This window comes from Schistosoma mansoni (assembly GCF_000237925.1).
Source record: "Schistosoma mansoni, WGS project CABG00000000 data, supercontig 0183, strain Puerto Rico, whole genome shotgun sequence".
Lineage (NCBI taxonomy): Eukaryota > Metazoa > Platyhelminthes > Trematoda > Strigeidida > Schistosomatidae > Schistosoma > Schistosoma mansoni.
The window spans coordinates 247,284-269,681 of record NW_017386067.1 but is presented as its reverse complement, the minus strand read 5'-3'; the positions used below and the strand labels follow the sequence as shown (position 1 = coordinate 269,681).

The following is a 22,398-nucleotide window of genomic DNA, read 5'->3' as shown; positions in this document are numbered from 1 at the left end:
CTTTCAAAATATTCGTTTTTCTTCATAGGACTACCTTAATTTTAAATCGTGCAAACTTACTTCAGATCGCTATAAGGTAAAAGTCTTATCATCGATTTAAAAAGTTGAATTCGACTTGCAAGAAAGTCAATTAAATCAGTTGACATGGTCCATATTTTCTAGCATCCTTCATTAACTTATAGAAAACTAAGCTAAACATAGGGTTTTTATCATTTCCACCAAATATATATTTGTAATTCCCATGATTCAACTTTAGAAAGAGATATTATCTATCTATCTATCAATGTACATAACTGATCAGTACCGAGTATCCAAAATAAGGTAAAATCCCTACTGTAAACATTTAGATAATAAATACAGGTTTCCAAATGGTCGGTGGTTCAATACTCGAGTGCCCGCCTACCACGCGGGCAGTCCGCGTTCGACTCCCAGCCGATTGGCGTCGCTTGCTCCCAGATACCCTGGTACGGTTGATGGTGGGAAAGTCAGCTCTCCCTCTCTCAAAATGCTCTCACATGGTCACGCGTATACAGCCTCTGTCAGGAATGTCCTACTCACTGCATTCTTTCAATGGGGGTGTTGCTTAAGAAATTGAAAGGATCAAAAGTGAATGTCCAGTGCTTTAACTGTATTGATGGGTACGAACAATCGACCTAGGGGAGCTGTAAAACCCTAATTCCAAACCAATGGTGCACACAAGCTCCAGTATCTTGAAGGAACAAATGGCATATGAACTAATCGCTGGTCACTGACTACCATGTGACTACATCTTCTGACGTTACTTCATTGTCTTGTAGATCAGATCTTTAGATCTAAGGCTTTAGTTGTGACCCCTTTATAAAATCATCTGCTTCAGTTTGGTTGATCAGACTGTATTCCAGTCCCTACATAAATCAAATGATGAATTATGACGCATATGTATTTGATGCTTTCTTGTACCAATGTTTATTTTTTTGTGTTTAAATAAATAATGAAATAAATAAATCAAACTGAATAGTCACGTTCAATACAAAATTATATATAATTTATGAATATTGAATAGACTAACCATTTGGTAAATTAGTTGCATTGGCTTGTTTACGTAAAAAATCCATACATAATTCATGTGACATTCCTAAAGTATACATACGCCATAGAAATTTGCTAAAATGTAAAATAATAAAACGTAAAAAATTAATTCTAAATGACTTGGTTTATTCTGTTGTTGATATTTTTTTTGATTGAAATTTAATCAATTTAAGTAGGATTCTGATGTAGGTTTGTTCTCTGATCTGGATGGTTTGGTCGTGGAGCTTTCATTGTTCTTCTGAATGACATCATCAGCACAAACTTCTGGTAGAAGGGAAGTAGGATCCTTTGAACACTGCCATTATAATGTAAACTGATATCGAATAAATGTGATGTGTCTAGTAATGGAATCCAAGATGTACGTTTTGTGTCATTTAAGATTCATCAGTTGAGTGTACCTGGATTCTAGAATTGATGTTCACTAAGGGATTGGATTATAAATGAAGTCAATTTTAAAAGTATATTACTAAGTTGTGTGATGAACCATAGGATATACTCTACGATTTTTAGACCAACCTTTTATGGATTTATGCAGTTCCTATACAGCTGGATACATCTGATAAGTTCCGAACAGGAAGAATTGCGCATTATAGATTTCACTGCTAGATACATCTATTCTATTTCAGTATAAATGTAGTTACTTAACTATTCACATATTTTATATATAGTAGAAACCATGAGTCAATTGAAGATGGACCACCATGGAAAACCTGGAAGCAATCCATACCCGTTTCGTCCTATCGTGATACTCCTCAGCAGTGCTCATCCACGATCCTGCTACGCGAGATTCGAACCCAGGACCTGTCGGGCTGGCGCACAAACACTAAACCTCCAGATCTTTGAGCCGGCCGGTGTTAATGTCTAACTTCAACCAATCCATGAAATTGAGCGACGCATCCGCCATTGTCTTCAGTGAGTTATTATCTCACAACAGACCAGGTTGAACTCCACTGGTTACTGCTTCTCACTAGAACTCCAGGAAATACCTCATGGAGCCAGTCACTAGTGAGCATCTGTTGATTAATATCGGAAGAGGTTTTTGTGGATATTATAGTGATTTTAATAGTTGAGATCATGAGTCAATTGAAGATAGAACACCATGAAAAACCTGCAAGCACTGAACGACCTTTTCGTCCTATTTTGGGACTCATTAGCAGTGCATATCCACGATCTCGCCTTGCGAGATTCGAACCCAGGACCTGTCGGTCTCGCGCGCGAACGCTTAACCACAAAAACCCTTTCTGTTATTAATTTTTTTAAGTTGAATACACAACTTCTGTCTATAAAATTGCGCTTATTATTATAATCATATAGAACGTTTATACAACTGAATTCGGTTTTCAAAGAACACTATCTTGATAATATTATGTAATGTCGTAGTATGTTAATAAATGACTAAGTGAAAATTCTCTCATCAGATAATACATTCTTTATTCCATCCTGTATTGCGATGAATCATGTAGATACAGAATACCATCAACAAAAGTCTACTGTGAGAGAGAATAAACCAACTTCCATCTGAATAGAAAATTAGGAAATGTCGTCAGAAGTTGATTGAAAATACATTATGGCAATCATCAAACTACAATACGAGACAAGCGCTAACTTGGAATCCTTAAAGATAACGGAAAGGAGAAAGGTCGAAGAACACACTACGTTGGGAATTGGAAGTAAATATCAAAAGGATGAATAACAACTGGAAACAACTGTAAAGGACTCACCAGGACAGGGTTTGATGGTGAATGTTGGTAGATGGCCTATGCTCCTCAATGAGGGTTAACAGGCGTAAGTATGTAAGTAAGTATATAGATATAACATATTTGAGGTTAGAATTGTACCATTGGATAACTACGTAGTGGCTCTAATGATTGTTTATATACTATAAAACATGAATATTTGAAGTTCGATCTATGAAGATATCGTGGGTGAGTATAGTTGATTCCTTTACTAGGACGCAACATCTGAATAATGCACCCCTATTTTAAATGATACGCTAACTGTGACCAATCTACGACAAATACAACGTACCAATTGAATCAATCATCAAAAACTTCATGAACTAAACGATGATATGTTCTAAATTACTCAATCTCTACACCGATCTATCATCATCTATGTTCATATAAATTTCCAATTTCAGAATAAAACTCCTAACAGAGTTTCTATAATGTAAATCAAACTAATTTTTTTTCTTTTTAGTTTTAAACAAGGAGTAACATATACAGGTACATTTTTTATCGAAAAATGTTGTGAGTTGCCATGTTGTTTTTTTTTGTAAAACGAAAAGGGACACGAAAATCCCACGACATAAAACAAAACAGAATGTCGTTGTTTTGTTTTATCAATAATTAATGTTAAACTATAATGAATGAATCTTGTTGTGAATTGTAGTCATTAATTTCTTTTTTTATAATTTTTTAGCATAGAAACTAAGCTTTTGCAAATATTGTGTTTTTGTTTAAATCATGGATGATGGTACGTCCGTAATGTTCTTCCTGTTTTTTTCACTGGGGGAGGGGGGTTTTTTCTTGAAACTAAAGTCTCTCTCCATGACGCAAACAATGAAAACAAACAAACAAGTTCCATCTTTTCATAATTTTAAAATTAGTTGAAAACGCGGACAAAATGATCTCGAATGAGCATTGAGAGAGAGTTATGTAAAAATAAAAGTTTAACATAATCTCATATCAGTATACTAGTTAGCTCATTATTACAAAAAGGGAATAGCTTAGATGTTATTCTCTACGCTCTGTACAAGACTATCATAGCTGGTTAAAAGATAATAAGGGACATTATGACTACATGAATTCATTTGATAAATATCAAGATGAATGTTGTCTAATATCTTTATCATTAACTAATTAATTCATTTCGTTGCTTATTATGTATACCATGGAAGACGACAGAAATGTCATCAGAGGTGTGTGCGGTTGAAGAGTCTAATGTTAGGACGAAGATTCAGTCCTGAACGAAATAGTTTCTGAAAGTTGTCTGTTTAACACCAGCCTGTGATGTAGACTATAATATTATATTATATTTAACAAACAAGTTATAAGAAATTTCAAGTAGAAGGGATTAGTAAAACTTGAATCTTGTTATTGTCGATCTGCCCCCAAATGCCCAAGTACAGCCGAGAGTGGGGGCCATCCCTCTCTCGAAATGCTCTCACACGGCCACGCCTATACAGCCTCTGCTAGGGAAGTCCTACTCGCTGCTTTCTCATGGCGGGGGTGTTGCTCACGTAATTGAGAGGACGAAAAGCAAATGTCCGGCGCTTTAACCGGGTTGATGGACACGAAAAGTTCCCCTAGGGGAGTTGGAAAACCCTGGTTCCAAACCAATGGTGCTCATAGGCTCCAGGATTCTGAAGAAAAAAATGACGTATGAACCTATTGTTGGTCACTAGTTACCATGTGACTTGTGGATCAGACCCTTAGGTCAAAGGCTCCAGGTGTGGCCCCGTAAGAAAACCACTTGCTTCGGTTTTGGCGCCCGGGCAGTATCATAGCCCTCACATAATAAAGTGAAAAGACAACTTTTTGTGCGGTGCATATATATCTGGTACCCCTTTGCATCAATATTTATGTGTTCAAAGAAATAATAAACAAATATTGTCGACCCAAAAGAAAATTTCGAAATTCTATTTCAGAAATTTCATGGGAATATTTTTGGTATGATCCTGAAAATTTCTCGCAATAGACATGACCAGCTCAGGAAACATTAAGAAGTATTTTGCCCAAACAGCGTTTGATTAGAAGTTTTGCTAGAAATATCGAGAAAATGAAAAATCACATGTAGAGGTTCTGATTGGCTGATTACGACACTACTACTATGTTTAGTAGTATTCTAGAATTTTCAGGAAAACCCAATGACATTTAAAATACTATAAAAACCCTTTATTTTCTGTACATAAATGAACCTTTGGAGCAAAGTGCTTCCGGCATAATTTGTGCCTTTTCTCTCGTGTTCAAGTCTCTGTGTATTTCTAGCTTTGGAGGTTACGAGACTAGCTTAGGTTCCAAATATAGCGTCCAATCATCAAGACTTATTAAATTGAAGCGAAAGGTGCTGAGTTCGAGTCTCAGAGTGAACATCAACTCTGAGATGCAGGTACATCCAGCTGACGAGTCCCAAATAGGACGAAGCAAGCATTTTGGATTCCACTGCTAGCCACTATCCATCTTCCCCATGCAATTTTATTTGAAATATATTTGAAAACGTTTATTTAGAACAATCGGACTACTAATATTAAATTATACTATTGAGAGAGAATCTCCCGAACATTGGATAGGATACATTTAAAACCGACTCCAAATACCCTATTCCTTTATCCTTATTAGTAGAGTTTGCTATCTAGTGTTCATAAACACAAAACTCTAGTGAAATGGTTCTTCTTGATTAGATTTGACGTTGTCTTGCACAAACATTCAAGTAAATACTTGTAATCAAGATAGTTACCCAATGCTTTCTAACCGAAAATAGGCTAAAACTACCAATCTTATTATTTAGATATATATTTATTGTAGTAAGTATACTTTGTCTACAGGGAATTTACCTTGAATTCTTTGATCTAAAAATGCGCCAAAAATTTTCCCAGAATCACTCCTGTCAGTTGAAACAAAAGTCATTTACTCCCAGTTAAGATGGCTGACATACACATTCGACTATCTAATCAAGACTAACAAGGCTTGTTAGATCGCATTTGCTTCCCTCATCTTCTCGTTCCTAATTTTATGAAAAGAATTTGTCGGGGAGACTAAACTTTATGGACGAGCCAATCAGAAGCTTTTGTTGGTTTTCAAAATCACGGCGCTAAGTTCGGTACCTAATGCTTACGTACGGTCGGTTTACAAAGGATTTTAGAGAAGACGTGATAATTCAGTGTCTATAAGAGAAGTGATCATAAGATTTTGGCGCGAAATTCAATTATCCATTTGGATAAATAGAGTTTTGGCATTATCGCTGATGTCAGTTCGTGATTAAAACACCAAGTATAATTCTTAACCTTAACCATGAACTGTAAATCATAATTTGAATCCTTCACACAGGTTTATAACCCTCATTTAGTCTTAGTTATTATGTTGACACTCTCAGGGTCACCCTAGCGTCGCTCAAAGGTCGTCCATAAATTATAGTCTCACCCTTAACCCTAAACCTTAACTCTTACCCAAAACCCTAAAGAATACCAACATACCAACAACATTGAAGCTATGTGGTCGAGGCTAAAACAATTTTTGAGACCTTATCATGGTTCCCGAGGTCGACTACTATGGAGCCATATGGATGAATTCCTGTTCCGTATGCACTATGATTTTAGAACTTCTGAACCTAGACCTGACCTTGAGAAGTTTTTGAGCCATGTAAAAGAACAGTATCCGCTTTAATTTTTTAGTTTTGTATAATATATTTTTACTGTATACTAACTGTCTTCTGATTGGCAAATATTTCTCAAGGTCATTTGAGATTCGTTCAAATTTCGTCCGTAAAGTTTAGTCTCGCCAATTTATCTGTAACCAGCAATGGAATGAAGGACGTAAGTTCCGTCCAATCTGGAACCCATCATCAGAATATTCTTACATCGCATTTTTGATGTTTACACCAAGTTCAGTAGCTCTACTTTTCTTTTTTCTTTAACATATTATACTACTTATCAATATTCAGTAACGTATACCAGTCATATTTATTTTTGAGCATAAGTTATAGGATTCACATGAACCTGTGACATTTTATCTAGCTTAAACAGTCTTCGTTTTGACTTGTTGCTTTTCATTGTTGAATTTGACATAACTGCTGAATATTAATTGGTATAATGTATGCTTTCGGTGAATCACTCCTACGTAACTGGATCAAGAAGTACTTATTCCTGGATCGTACTTATTTGCTTACAAATCTCTTGGGTTTCTTCCAAATTTAGTTCTATTAACTGTGTAGCTGACCATCTACTTAATAGTAGTATCTTATTTGGAACAAATCTTATGCTTTTGGTTTGAGATTTCATGAGTGACTCAATTATTTGATCTCAATCTTAGAGCAAATCTCACCAACTGCATTGAAATAAATTACGTTGGATAACAAAAGCATATATTCTAATACAACTCCAACTCACCTTAATTGTGAATATACAATGTCATTTTGAAAATCAGTTTCTGCTTGGATTGGATCATCACCTTCAATGCTAAATAAAAATGGGTACAGAAAGTAAATCAAATACAGTTTTGAAGAAAAAAACGCAACTTTATTTTAAAAAGCATGCCTGTTTTCTCATATATTGGACTCTTCAGCTAGATGTACCTGCATTCTAAAGTTGATGATCCCTCCGGATGCACACATGCCTAATAAGGCTGATCGAAATCCGGTCAAGATATCAACAACTAGATAATCCAAGCCATTACAAATTAAGTTAAAATTCATACTGGTTGAATAAGTGAATAGATGTCTAGACTCTGTAGCAATGGGAATCATGTGTTGGAAGTTTCAAGCGAAAGCTACTAGGCTCAGGTCTTGATATGAAAATTAACACTACGATATACGTGCAACCGGCTGAAGAGTCCCAAATCCGATGAAATACACATCTGGATTCCACCTCTACCTACATCCTCTCTGTTCTATGCAAATTCAGTCAAAATACCAATAATGACATGATTTAAAACACTCCTTCTTATACTGTATGAACAGTGAGAAGAAAACCGATTCTACCAGACATGTTTCTATTGTACTTCATATTCCTTGTCACAAAACATAACATATGCATATGTATTTATTTTCACAATTAGATTCACGAGTAGATGTAAGCTAGACCATTATTGAAAACCTGTAAGCACTGGATGGCCTATTCGTCCTAGTATGGGACTACTCATCAATGCACATTCACGAGCTCGCAAGTAGAACCTCAACCTTGTAACTTCGGTCTCGAGCAAACACTTAACCTTTAGACCTAACGATATTATTGTCTAACTTCAACCGGTCCACAATCTCTCGCAACCATTCATCCATTGTCTTCGGTGGTTAACTGTCTCACACCCAACATGGATTGAACTCTACTGGTCACGGCTTCAATGATGGTTTAGCTTAGCTTAACTCATGAATTTAACAGTGAAAATACAATGATCTCCATAAATTTTCATACTGGTATACTTATTTGTTTATAAAAACGAATCTTCGAGTCCCGCTGCTTGAACTGTCAGCAAAATATTTGTAAATTGATACAAACACTTTTATTTGTGAACTATTTTCTGTTTATAGCCATAAACATCAGTTCATTACTGACCGTGTTTCATCATTTAGTTTGCTTGAAATGATAAAGAAGATTTACATATCATGAAGATGCTTTTGGTGGAAATATTGTGTATTTTAAACTACTAAATGGCTAATCACTGAAATTTCGTTGTCGTTCTAGACAATGCCATTAGCGCATACTTCATGCTGAATTGAGCTTCATTCCACAAACGTTAATTCAATTCTTTCAAATAGCCTAGTACGTGATTAATTGTCTTCATTTGTACTTCCGTTGGCCTTGACTATCCATATCAGTCGACCTCTGAACATTTATTTAACTGAGCTCTACAGTATAGGTTAATAGATTAGATTAATAGTGATGTTACTGTTGATTGTCAAATGATATGATTTCCATCATTTCTGGAAATGTCCATGATTGTTCGTATGCATTGACTTCAGTGATGTATAATTTCGCATGAAATAGACACTGGTGATATTGGCCAGAACTACAATATCAACTTCCGAACTAAGCCATTCAGTTCAAGCAACACAACGCCAATAATAGATATAAGTTTATTGAATTACTTGAAGCGTGATTGTGAATGCATAAGCATGAGTAAAAAAAAGAAAATCAAAGATATACTTACACTGGATATCTTTGACGCTCAGCCCGTTCACGTTGTAAAGCAATGAAAAAGGCAGCATTCCAGAACCTCATTGACTGCCAAATCACTTGATCTTTCAATAATACATAAAGATATTTTTGCTCAGCGGTACCATTTGAAGAGACAGCTGAAAACAGGAAATAATGCTAATGAGATAATGAGTGCTATAATACCTCACAAAACATAGAATGCTTATATGACAACATAAGTTAATATTTCATGCAAAACATGGACAGATCAAAGTAAGTTTACTGTTGAAAACCTGGGAGGATAGGAAGGCCGTTTAGTTATACTACGGAACTCCTCATGAACTCTCAAGAAGAAACCAAACCCAGGACCTTCAGTCTCATATGGAATTATTAAATCGTATCAGGTGTGAGGAAGATATCCACTGAAGACAGTGGAAGATGTCTCACAGTATCATGGATCTTTTGAAGTTGGAGTTTTACGTCAATGAATTCCTGAGCATTAGTATAGAGGTTAGGCGTCCGTACGCGAAACTGAAGGTCCTGTGTTCGATCTTCGCTCTCGACGTCGTGGATGCCCACTACTCAGGAATCCCATGCCAGGACGAAACGGTCGTCCAGTGCTTCTATGTTTTCAGTGATGGTCTAACATTGGTCAATTCATGATTTCAACGAACTTCAATGATCTCCACATCTTTCAGTTGACTAGACCACCTCTATATTATCAGTTTATTACTCTATCAATGCTTGCATTATTGTTTAGATTAATATACTTTTTAAAAAGAATCTGGCTATCACGTAAGATGGCTCCGCGATATCACGAATCGATTAAAGTTAGACACTAAAACCATTGGATGTCGGCTCAGTGATCTGGAGGTTATGTTGGCTCACGGAAACGAACTTTCGGGGTTCTATTCCCACATGAGAAATCTGGGATGCTCACTATTGGCAAGTTCTATTTTAGGATGAAGTGGTCATACAGGGTATCCAGACTTCCAATGGTCATCTAATATTAATCAGTTAGTGACTTTAATAAAACTTATTAATTTCCACAACCATATACTGATAATCCCATCAGTTTTACTTACTTTCATGATATAATGAGAAACTTAAATGCATAATGATATAAGCTGGAGCATAATCTTCATTTTCATTACATTGATTTAATAATGGACCGATGAATAATGCCAATTGTTCCAGAAGTTGATTAGATATACATTTCATGCCCTTTGTCTATAAATGAACATGTAATTGTCAATGGAATGTAAAGTCAAATTTTGAATAATTGACGAAACATCAAGATACTACTTACAAAATTTAATAGTACTCTATTTAGCAGTATGCAAATTATAGGAACCTTTGTTGCAATCAAGCTGACCCAAACATTTTGAACCAGACGTACCCATAATCAATTCTGAACTCAAACGTAAATCATTTCACTGGTGATATGAATTGTTTTACAGCTTGATTTAACTTACGTAACACTAAGATTACTGAGGATTCACAAGGTGAACATGTAAATTAACATCCTCGTTACAATAATCGAAGCAAGTAGGTTCAATCAGTGGCATGTCTGTGGATTCAGAATGCTGTAGAATTACATTATTTATCCATGTCACCCTTCATGGAGGAGCACAGGCTGCCAACCAGGAATATTCAGCCTACTCTGTTCCGAGATTTACTTTTTAGTTGTTTACAGTTGCTATTCATCCTTTTCTTGTCTGCTTCCAATTCTCAACGTAGTGTGTTCTTTGGCCTTCCTCTCTTTCATTTCCCTTCAGGATTCAAAATAAGCATTTCCCTCGTGATACAATTTGATGGTTTCCTCAATGTGTTCCCTATCTACTTCGAACCTCTTTTCTTAATTTCCTCCTCAACTGGGAGTTGCTTAGTTTTCTCCTACAGTCGGCTTTTGTTGATGGTATCCGACCAGTGAATGTTTAGTATCTTGCGCAGACAATTTTTTATAAATAACTGCACTGTTTTAATAATGGTTGCGTTAGTTCTTCACTTTTCAGATCCGTACAGTAGGACTGTCTTGACGTTTGTATTGAAGATCGTGACTTTGATATTGGTTGACAGTTGTTTTAAATTGTATATGTACTTCAATTGTAGAGATGCTTTCCTTGCCTTGGCAATCTTCACCTTCACATCTGAATCCTCCTTGTTTATCGACGATGCATCCCAGATACGTGAGCTTCCAGAGCTTCTCCATCAAATGTGATTGAGTTGGTGTTCTCCATATTGTATCTGAAGATGTTGCTTTTTCCCTTGTGTATGTTGAAACCTACTGATTCAGAGGCTGTTGTTACACTGTTTGTCTTCACCTGCATTTCTCACTGTGTATCAGACAGTATATCAAGCCATCTTTCATAATTTTATCAAATGAAAATTCAGTTAAATCAAACAGGTTTTTACATTGATGTCAACCTCAGAATAGATAGAAAGATTTCTTCCGAAATATCTTTGTTACTAACACTGTTTTTGATCGACCGTTACACAATAGCCAAAATCCAGGGATCTGACATTCGCACCAAATAAGTGTATCTATAAGCACGAATATCTTTACAAAAGCACTTATGAGCTGCGATTTGTTAAATGTTTACTGTTACAAGCTGTTAAATCTATCGAAGCGTCTAAACCACACAATTGAGATACGTGAGATATTAAAGTCCACAAAACAACGATTTGTCTAAAAAGCGGTTCTTCATTAAATAATATATACTAATTAGTTACAAACATCCACTTGTGAGGTATCTGTGGCACCTTGCGCATCTGTAAGTCTGAAATAGAAAATGCTTCCTGAAATAATAATATAAAGAATAAGTACAACATACGATAATGCGAATGACAGCTAATAACTGTGTGTAATCATGATAAGTGTTTATCGACAAGCAAAAACCGAACTAAAAATATACAATATAGAAACCGTTGAGATTAAACAAGGATTAAACGACGTTACGAAAACCGAAAATAACTGATACAGGGATTGAACGAAAGTAGTTATAATGATAAATACAACAAATACTATAAATGTATGTAAATATTTTAGTATATTACATGATAAACCTGCGTTACATCATACGCATAGAAATTGCGAGGAAAACAACTATTTATTCAATATTATTAAGTAGTATAAAATAGTACACAAAATTGGTAAAGAGAAGCGAATGAAGACAGAGAACGTCAACAGACTTAACAGAAACTGGGATCGAATAATTGAGAAATATATACCGGTGAAAAGTACGCAATCGTTTTGCTTTGAGTTTAAATTCCTCATCAGAAAACTATGACAACCTATAAATCTTTTGATGACAGAACCACTCACTCACACTTCCACATGAGTAAACTGAATTTCAGTCACTTTTTAATGAGATATTGAGCGCTAATTAATACATGAGGAATTATCGGTTTTCAGAATACTGTTTGAAATATTGCTGTTTATCAAAACTAGACTACTATTGATAATTATCAGAAAGGGTTTTGTGGAGGTTTTAGTAATTGTATAGAGTTGAGATCATGAGTCAATTGAAGCTAGACCACTATGGAAAACCTGGAAGCACTGGACGGCCGTAGATTCTGGTAGGTCCTCGGTTCTAATCTCGCGAGTGTGGGATCGTGGATGCACACTGTTGAGGAGTCCCATAATAGGGCGAAACGGCCGTTCAGTGCTTGCAGGTTTACCATGGTTGTCTAGCTTCGAAAGACTCATAATCTCAACTCTATAATATTATTGATAATCTTGAACAAATCAACAATATGCTTTTAAACTTTAATCATCACAGACATCGAAGGAAAAAAATTTAAATCCTCAGTGGGATCACTGTTATATGAATGGTACTTCAAAATATGAACTACACAGAATCACTTGACTCATCTCAATACAAAACATAATCTCTATGAAACGACAAAATGATAGCTTACTTGTAATTTTAGTTCCTTGGCAAATCTTGAACGACCACTATGCCTCTAAAATCAGAAAGTGGGAATTAGTTAAATCACCAATAATTTTTCTGGAAAAAGATACATTGTGTTCAATTCGTTTACTTCAAGTTGACTTCAGCCATTTTTATTTTTTTTATTTGCGCTATACTACTTAATAAATGTCTAGTAGTATTCCGTTTTCAGTAAAAGTTTACTGGCTTGTAATGGCAATTCACTGACCGATAACTTTTGCTACTAGATGTAAGGGAGTAGTATTTTACTTCCGTAATTCCTCTGAAAATTTATTTAAACACGAAGAATTGTTGGATATTGCTCATATACTAGGGTTCAGGGGAATCGGGTGAACTAAAAGGTCTTTTATTTACGTTTTGACAATTATGAAACATATTGATAAAATGTATGGTGTAAACTATTGGGGGCAGTAAGTGGTAACTAACATGCTAAGATTAATTCCAAGGGTAAATTTCTCAGCAAAAATCTTATTTTCTTTACATTTATCAAATTAATAAACTACTAACTGTCCAAACTTACCTATAACTCAACAGTATAAATGTGAACTTGGAACATTTGTTGCTTTGACGTAGAATATGATTTCTTATGGCTTTGTTCTGTGAGCTAAATAAATTTGACTACATAATATACTAACCTGAACTTTATATTTATACCTTAACCCTATTTTTGAGGAGCAGCTCAAATAATTTAATTTATTTCTCTTATTTTATGGTAGAGTGAGAGGGGATCTCATATTACTATTCCATGTCTTAATAACTACTTGGTTGCTATATCTTAGCTTCTTGTTAATTGTAGAACTAATCATACTCATGATTGTCGCAATAAGATTTTAAAAAAAGATCAAACAAACTCAAGTAAAGATTTTGTTTTTCCCATATAATGGTTAACAATTAGAACATCTTAAACGAATAAGATGTATCAGCTCAATTAGTGAACACTTTCAAGAAAAAACTGGATCTTCACTGGAAAACGTACCTCAGGGATAATAAAGATTAACCAACCTATTGTCATTATATAATACTCTCCACTATAACCCTGAATGTTTTGAGTTAAATCTTATGCGAAATTCGTGTATATGCATCTTTATTGAGCCCCGAAATGCCCTGGTATGCACGAGGGTGGGAAGAATCACCTCTCTTTCTCTCTCAAAATGCTCTCGCATGGCCACGCGTATAAAGACACTACCAAGGAAGTCCTACTCACTGCATTCTCGTGGTGAGGGTGTTGTTTAAGAAATTGAGTTGATCAAAAGCGAATGTTCAGTGCTTTAACCGTACTGATGGGTACGGATAATCGACCTAGGGGAGTTGAAAAACCTAAATTCCAAACTAGTGGTGCACACAGGCTCCAGTATCCTGAAGGAAAAAATGACGTATGAACCAATCGCTGGTCACTGACTACCATGTGACTGCATTTTCTGATGTTCCTTGATTGCATTGTGGATCATATCTTTAGACCTAAGGCTCTGGTGTTGGCCCTTTAAGAAAACTACGTTCTTTGGTCTTGGCACCAAAGCAGTATCACAGTCCCTACACACAAATCAAGTGACTTGTATGGCTCATATCAAATCGGTGCTTCTTTGTACCAATAAAGTAATAATTAAAATGCAAGTCTTTAAGGACTCTTAAATAAAGAGGAAATACCTGCTCATTAGTCTCTAGAGTTTAATTTGTTTTCTTGGATTAACGTTAATTCAAAAACTTTCAAGTAACGGAAGTAGATAAGAAACACTTGCTTTTAAAAGTTCATTAGTTCAATATATAATTGAGAAGAAAAGAAAATTTTTTTATCAGATGATTTCTTTAAATAATCACAAAACGGAAGTTTACCTCATTGAACATGATAGCTCATGTGAAAGATTAAATGTTAGTGAACTCATCAATTGAGGCATTCATTCGAGTAGCATAATGAATCAGAGAGAAGTGTACTTAAGTTTCATTATAATTTACAACTTATTATAACTCATCGTTGATGATCCTGCGAATGGATCGAACCCATGAACTCTATGTTTTGTGGTAATCACGTTATGTTTAGATCACTGAGTTAACACTTTTAATATCTATTGATTCATTCTTCATCATGACTCAATGGTCTAGAGGCTAAGCGTTCACGCTTGAGACTGAAGGTCCTGTGTTCGTGCCCCTGGTAAGAGATCGTGGTTGCGCACTGCCGCGGAGTCCTATACTAGGACGAAACGGTCGTCTAATACTTCCAGGTTTTCAGTGATGATCTAACTTATATTGATTCATGGATTAAAATTCAAAAATACTACAACCTCGACAAATCCCCAAACCGATAACATAGACAAGAGTTTCATTTTTAAAAGATATTTTTAACTAAAATGTTACTGACTTTTACAGTAGAGTATGAAAACTGAATTGAAATACAGGGTTTCCTATCGATTGACTAAAACTATCCAACGATATTGTCTATCCATTATTTCGTATCATCAAGGATGTACATCCTACTGTCAACATGATCAGTTGGTGTTTGAAGCAAAAGGTACTGGATGCGAACATCAATGCTAACATCAACAGTGAGACTTAGGTATATCCAGGTGAAGTGGTTCTAAATAGAACAAAATGTACATCCCCTGTAAGCCACTATTCATTTTCCGTAATAACTGAAATATATTTTTATTCTTCAGATAAATTGTTTTGATGCTTATTAGATCGATTATATCTTACATCAGGACTCAGTAGCTGAGTGGATAACGCGATGGCGTTTGAAGCGAAAGGTACTGGGCTGGCGTCCCAGAGTGAACATCAACCCAGCTGATGAGTCCTAAATGGGACGAAACGCGCTTTGTTCTGGATTCCATTGCTAGCCACTATCTATCTATGCTTATTACTAGTATATTTGCCGAAAGACTCAAAAAGTACCTTCACTGTACTTCGTACATCTTCTTCTTTATGTCCTTTGAGGTAAATAGAAGTAATTACTTTGAACTTCATGCATCCTAGTTATTTGGCGATGAAAAGAGATGTCATCAAAGCAAGAACAGTTGTAAACATTTATGTATGAATATACATAGGAACTATTACCTATTTAAAAACGTTTTTATATAGTCTTTGAACAGTGAAGACTCAATGGCCATAAAAACCGAATTTAATTGTTTGCAATTCTGAATTATCTGCTCAGAGAAAAAAGCATATTCAGAAGAGGGCTTTGTGGAGATTTCAGTAATTTTATAAAGTTGCAATCATGAGTCAATTGAAGCTAGACAACCATGGAAAACCTGCAGGCACTGGACGGCCATTTCGTTCTATTGTGGGAGTCATCAGTGGTGTGCATCCACGATCCCGCCTCGTGAGATTCCAACCCAGGACCTAAAGTGTCACACGCGATCGTTTAACCTTTAGACCACTGAGCCGAGATCCAATGGTGTTAATGTCTAACTTCAACCAATCCACAAAATTGAGCGACTATTCACCAATGTCTTCAGTCAGTTGATATCTCCCGGCTCAGTGGTCTAGTAGTTAAGCGCTCGCGCGCGAGACTGATAGGTCCTGGGTTCGAAGCTCGGGAGGCGGGATCGTGGATGAGCACTGCTGAGGAGTCTCACAATAGGACAAAACGGACGTCCAGTGCTTTCAGGTTTTCCATGGTGATCTACCTTCAGTTGACTCATGATATCAACTATATAAAATAAAACATTATCAAGATTCTCAATGGAAAAATGGATCGGTCAAAAAATGCGTGGACGAACTGAAGCGGAAGGTGAGGTAAAGTACTTCGAACTTACAATAATCTTGTTTAGCAACTAAGAAGGCAACAAATGTATTCCTACACTGATAAATAACTTACCACAATGAAATCTCTGAAATTCTTCACCATCTTTTCTTCGATCAAGCTTAAGAATGAACAGTGTGTAGTAAGAAAAGCGGGAAGAAAAAATTATAATTGACTTGAATTATTCAAAATCAATAAGAAATTAAACAACGGCGGAAAATTTTATTCAGAAGATTAAAATATATAGTTTATTGTTTTGAAAGTTTGTCACCGGCTCGGCCTACGTAGACAATCAGTGAAAGCCAAGGAACACTAGACATCTATTTTATTCTAATATGAGAGACCTCAGCACTGCTGATCCACGATCCAATCATAGATAGAATCCAGGACCCTCAAAGATCATACCTCTAGATCACTTTTTTGGAGTTCGGTAATCTACAATTCTAGCCCTTATTATAGTTTGATTAAAGTCAGTTCATGGTGTACACTACAAAATTCACCAATTTCACAAAACCCTTAGGCTTATAAACGACGATTAGCTAATGAGCAATTAGTTCATGTCATCCTATCACGGTCATTTAATTGATATTGCATGTAGAGAAACACTTATCTAAAACACACAACAATGTATCTTGTTATTTAGTTCACTCAAATTAGGGCGCAAGAGAAAGGGAGAGTGAGAAAAGGGACACATCGATAAGGACAGTCATTGATAAGGGCGATCAACAGTGTGTTTATCAACAAAGAATTCAAGGTCATGGACAAAATTTTCAGTGGACAATTACCATAGAAAAAGAACATGTCTATCAGAATTTTAACGTCCAAAACAAATGTTGATTAAGGGCAAACATTGAAATAACCTTACCTATTCATTCATTAATTATCACTTATGAAATAATAAGCCTATTCGAAATTTCTAGCTTATATAATAGACCTACTTTAGTTAACTCTAGTTGCAATTATATCTATTTAGAGTAGCATGTACACTTTCCGAATAAATAAAGTAATGTTCACTTAGTACTGTTTGTTTGAATCTTCCCATTGATGTTTTAGGACTGCAACTGCTCAGTCTCTAAACGGCATATGTGCATACTGTGTGTAGTGCCTCGATATTGCCTTAATTCTCAAGTATTGTAAGCAAAGATGGACAGTGGAATCTAGTTTGACGTGCGTTTCGTCCTATTTGGGACTCATCATCTGGATGCATCTGCATCTCAGAGTTGATGTTCACTCTAGGACTCGAAACCAGTACCTTTCACTTTAAACGCCATCGCGTTATCCACTCAGCTACTGAGTCCTGATAGTCACTTGCTTGTGCAATATGGTGAAGTTTGAATTCACTTAGTATTGTTTGTAACATTTAAACTTCACGTCATTGCACAAGCAAGTGGCCTTCAGGACTCAGTATCATGCTTGTGAATCAAGGCTATATCGAGGCAGTACGCACAGTATGCACATATGCCAATTAGAGACTGACCAGTTGCAGTCCTAACACATCGATGGGAAGATTCAAACAAACAATACTAAATGAATTTAAACTTCACCCCATTACGCAAGCAAGCGGCTATCAGGACTCAGTGGCCGAGTGGATAACGTGATGGCGTTTGAAGCGAGAGTACTGGGTTCGAGTCCCAGAGTGAACATCAACTCTCAGATGCAGGTACATCCAGCTGACGAGTCCCAAATAGGACGAAACGCACGTCAAACTGGATTCCACTGCTAGCCACTATCCATCTTTGCTTATCAGAAATTTGAATAGTTTATGCCATTAAATAATTCGTATTCTCTGACACAGATGTTGTTCTGAATAAAATCAATTATGAATATTATATCAAATAGATGTTCAGTAGTAATTGAATGGATACATTCTCTGAATCTCATTATTATAGAACTTCATACTAATTATTTGAGCAAAACAACTAGATTCTTAGTCTCACTGTTCCAAATAAATGTATGAGATAATATGAACCGGGTGATGAGAGTAGTAAATTGTTATTATATTGGATAAATTACAGTGTTTATTGAAGGTGGATTGTTCAATGAACATTTAACGAAGGGGGTTTTTGATTGATTGAGTGATTGGTTGTCAAGCCAAAGTGACGTTTAATGATGGTCACGTTTTTAATGATCACTCTTATCCATCCCTATCTTTATGTGCGCTTTTATTAATGGATACCTTTATAGTTGCATAACACATTTATGGTATGATGATTTATGACACATAATAATCAACTAAGTCATTCAGCACGTATGATATTTAACCTCATTTATATGATTACGTGAATTTTGTTTCTTGTATCTAATTGTTGTATCCCCAAGAGAATTATGGATTATAACTTTTGAGGACTGTTTATGGACCAATATGATATGTATATTTACTATTGTATGATTGCTAATTAACTAAACTATTCATATCCGTGTCCCTCTTATTATAAGCTTTATTTTTACCCATAGATTATTACTGTACGATTTACCATTCCTGAGTAATAACCAGTCTGTCTGGGCTAGGTAGAAAACAGGACTGATATGTACTCAAGACTGCTCGTACGGTTTTTCGTGTATCATTGCTCTGATCGATAATTCACTCCTCTCTGATAGGCGGTCTTATAATGTCATATATTAACAGGGAACGCACTCACTCGATATTTGACCTAGCAACAAGACTATTTGAAGGTGAAAAGATTGTTTACCACTGAATTAAATTATTAATCTTCATAGACTATTAACTTGAGTACGCATTTAATAAAAGTTTATTCTTGCTTACGATGATGAATAAATAAGGAAACAAGATAGTATGCCCCAGGGATCTCAAATAACATTATTACTATTACGAGGAGTAGTGTTCAAAATCTGATACTGATACACGATGTCCTATACGCTAACTTCCCAACTGACTATTTGAACGAGAACACAGGAGGGGATGGGAAAGTATACTGGGCTACCAAATAGAATGCGCAAATAGTAATTTATGTATATACCACTACATCTTAGGAAATTAATCTATTTCTTAGCCAATAAAATGCGTTTGTCCTTTAGATCACTTCTGATTAATATCGATTGACCTTCTCATTGGTCTAGTTCTGGTTGGCTTACCATATCAATTACATCTACTCATCCGTACCGTTGATAAAAACAAATGAATTAACAAACAGACACACTTAAACCAAACAGCAAAAGTAGTTCATGCTCCCGGTTGAGATCAATATTCTATGAATTTTGTAGTTTTACATCGGAGGCTAGCTTTATCTAAGCAATCAACTACTATACTGATGACTTATTTTGAGAGGTAACTCTTGGAATTCTAGGAAGAGACCACGACCAGTCGAGTTGGACGACGTCGGATGTGAGACCAATATCACCGAATCAGCATAAAGACTTTACTAAAGTTATAAATATAAACCGATGGTATTCAACACTCTGATCTAAGAATTAAAAGGTTTCTTGTGAAGCCTGAACGTCCTGGGTTCGATCTGTACTTAATATGCATTGTTAAAGAACCACTTATTAGAACGAAACAGTTATTCAATGTTTTTTACTTCCAAATAATTCCTTAATTGAAGTCAGTTAGTAATGTAAAATTACAAACTAAACTATTTGCACAATCATGTACACAAAAACACTAACTCTTTTTTACATTACAATATATTGACCATCAATTTACCTTTGTTGAAGTAAATTAGAGACTAAGGCACGAATTTCCGATTTACGTCGTTCAGCATCTTCATCTGGCAAACTGTCTATACTTTCAACTGATACTTGACGTTCTACTGGAGCTACTTCTGCATACATTGGACGATCACCATCATCTCCATATTCACTGGCAGAACTGTCATCATCATCATTACTATTAGATTTCTTTTTCTTTTCACTCTCATTGGTCGACTGTTCGCCAGGCATTTTGAATGACGTTAGTTTATTCGACAAATCACTAATTAAACCATTCTTTTTTGTTTGAACAGAATCAAGAAATTTTGATGTACCAGATAGGAAATTATTTACTCCAGCTGTAGCTGAACCAGACAATGAAGTTGTTGTTGATGTGGCCCCGGTGGTTCCAGTTTCTTCTTCTTGTTCTCCAGAATTTAATACACTTTTAAAAAATCCTTTCACACTCATTTTAATATCAGTAGTAGTAGGCAGGCTACAGATAATTCAATTACTGGATAAGAAAAAGAAACCACAATGAATTTTTAGGATTGTTTACGAATGACTAGAATAAAAGATATAATGATGATCAAACTTGGCTTAGTTATAACTTACTGAGCGTAAATATCTCAATAATTTAGTCTTGATCTCAGTACCTCAGTAGTAATATCTGTAACTGTGACAACAAGTGGCACGGCATCCAAATCTCTGTAGATCAACAATTTTCTCTAGATTTCAGATATACTATGATGAGAAGTAACAACCAAACAGAAACCTAGTTTCAAGGCTTCATGCAGATTGTCTCCAACCACCTTATATGGTTAAATGACTTTAAAGAATCTGTGAATCTGATCTAATTCAAAGTAAGTTAGAAAGTCTTTGATTAAGTAGGATTTAAAACGAGATATTTCATTCATTTCTACAACTACTGAGCCTCAGATGTAAAGTAGCTTTAAAAGAAATACACATGAACATTATTAGTAAAGCGGTTCGAGATAAACTAATATATTGAGCAACATTACTACCATTAGTCTAGGCGGCTGATATCACCGTACACTTAATTTCATTTCAGGTGATTCACAGTAGTCGGATGAAAGTATTGAATGTTTTTACCAAGGACCTCTTGTAATTTTCAAGGAACTAGTGCTATTTGTTAGACTTAGACGTGCGTCAAGCAATGTCATAGATGAAACTACCATCTTTAAACAATTTGCTTAATGACTAATGCCCACTTAGACTGAGAATTTTATTTTAATTATTCAAACAAATTCACTACTGGTAAAATGAAATAAATAACAAGAGATGTAAACACCTTCTTAATATTAAATACCTACACCATTATGTCCGCTAGTCACTGAAGTTACAAACTCCATGAAATCCAAGAACTTCATGGTCACTACGAGAACTATACCATATGTGTCTTAACCCTGTTTGGTAATGCATTTAAGTTCTTTAAGTTAGCTCAATTATTAACTTATTAAGTTCGAAACAGTTTAACAGTAAGCCTTAACTGTGAGCTGTTTTAAAAGATCGAGTTCAAGACATATCAGATGTGTATTTATACACTTTGAGCCTCAAATAATTCTTTGTAATGACAAAGACCATCAGATTGTTATTCATTTAAACACACAATATCACCTAATTTATCTCAGTGACCTAATTCCATTCTTTTTTCTCTTTTTAATATTATCAGCCTTAAAAATAATTCACGTTCCATTGATTATAATCTAATTATCATTTGGAGTAAATGTTACAATTAATTTCAACCTAAATATAGCAATACAAATATTTGAATCATGAAACTAAACAATGTCTGACGTTCTCTTGAGTGTTGAAAAAACAATGACTGTTACTAAGCAAAGATGGATAGTGGCTAGCAGTGGAATCCAGTTTGACGTGCGTCTCGTCCTATTTGGGACTCGTCAGCTGGATGTACCTGCATCTCAGAGTTGATGTTCACTCTGGGACTCGAACCCAGTAATTTTCGCTTCAAACGCCATCTCGTTATCCACTCGGCCACTGAGTCCTGATAGCCGCTTGCTTGTGTAATGGGGTGAAGTTTAAATTCACTTAGTATTGTTTGTAACATTTAAACTTCACCCCATTACACAAGCAAGTGGCTATCAGGACTCAGTAGCTGAGTGGATAAC

At 35.5% G+C, this 22,398-nt stretch overlaps 1 protein-coding gene and 1 non-coding gene across 2 annotated transcripts in view; one reads left to right on the top strand and one right to left on the bottom strand.

The window, feature by feature from the left end:
* The window catches only part of Smp_129240 (hypothetical protein), a gene marked incomplete at its 3' end in the record, with an annotated part of 33,909 nt that overhangs the window by 1,833 nt on the left and 9,678 nt on the right, over nucleotides 1-22,398 (bottom strand). The window contains exons 2-8 of the mRNA XM_018794798.1: nucleotides 20,265-20,762; nucleotides 16,679-16,724; nucleotides 12,839-12,883; nucleotides 10,003-10,147; nucleotides 8,931-9,075; nucleotides 7,175-7,243; nucleotides 1,049-1,143 (exon numbers count right to left, since the gene is read on the bottom strand). Coding sequence (XP_018647031.1) covers nucleotides 1,049-1,143; nucleotides 7,175-7,243; nucleotides 8,931-9,075; nucleotides 10,003-10,147; nucleotides 12,839-12,883; nucleotides 16,679-16,724; nucleotides 20,265-20,719 — 1,000 coding nt within the window. The 5' untranslated portion in view covers nucleotides 20,720-20,762. The remainder of the gene's footprint in view (nucleotides 1-1,048; nucleotides 1,144-7,174; nucleotides 7,244-8,930; nucleotides 9,076-10,002; nucleotides 10,148-12,838; nucleotides 12,884-16,678; nucleotides 16,725-20,264; nucleotides 20,763-22,398) is intronic.
* On the top strand, nucleotides 18,179-18,244 carry Smp_tRNA_02237_Gln_TTG.1.1. Its single transcript has one exon. It is a non-coding gene (tRNA).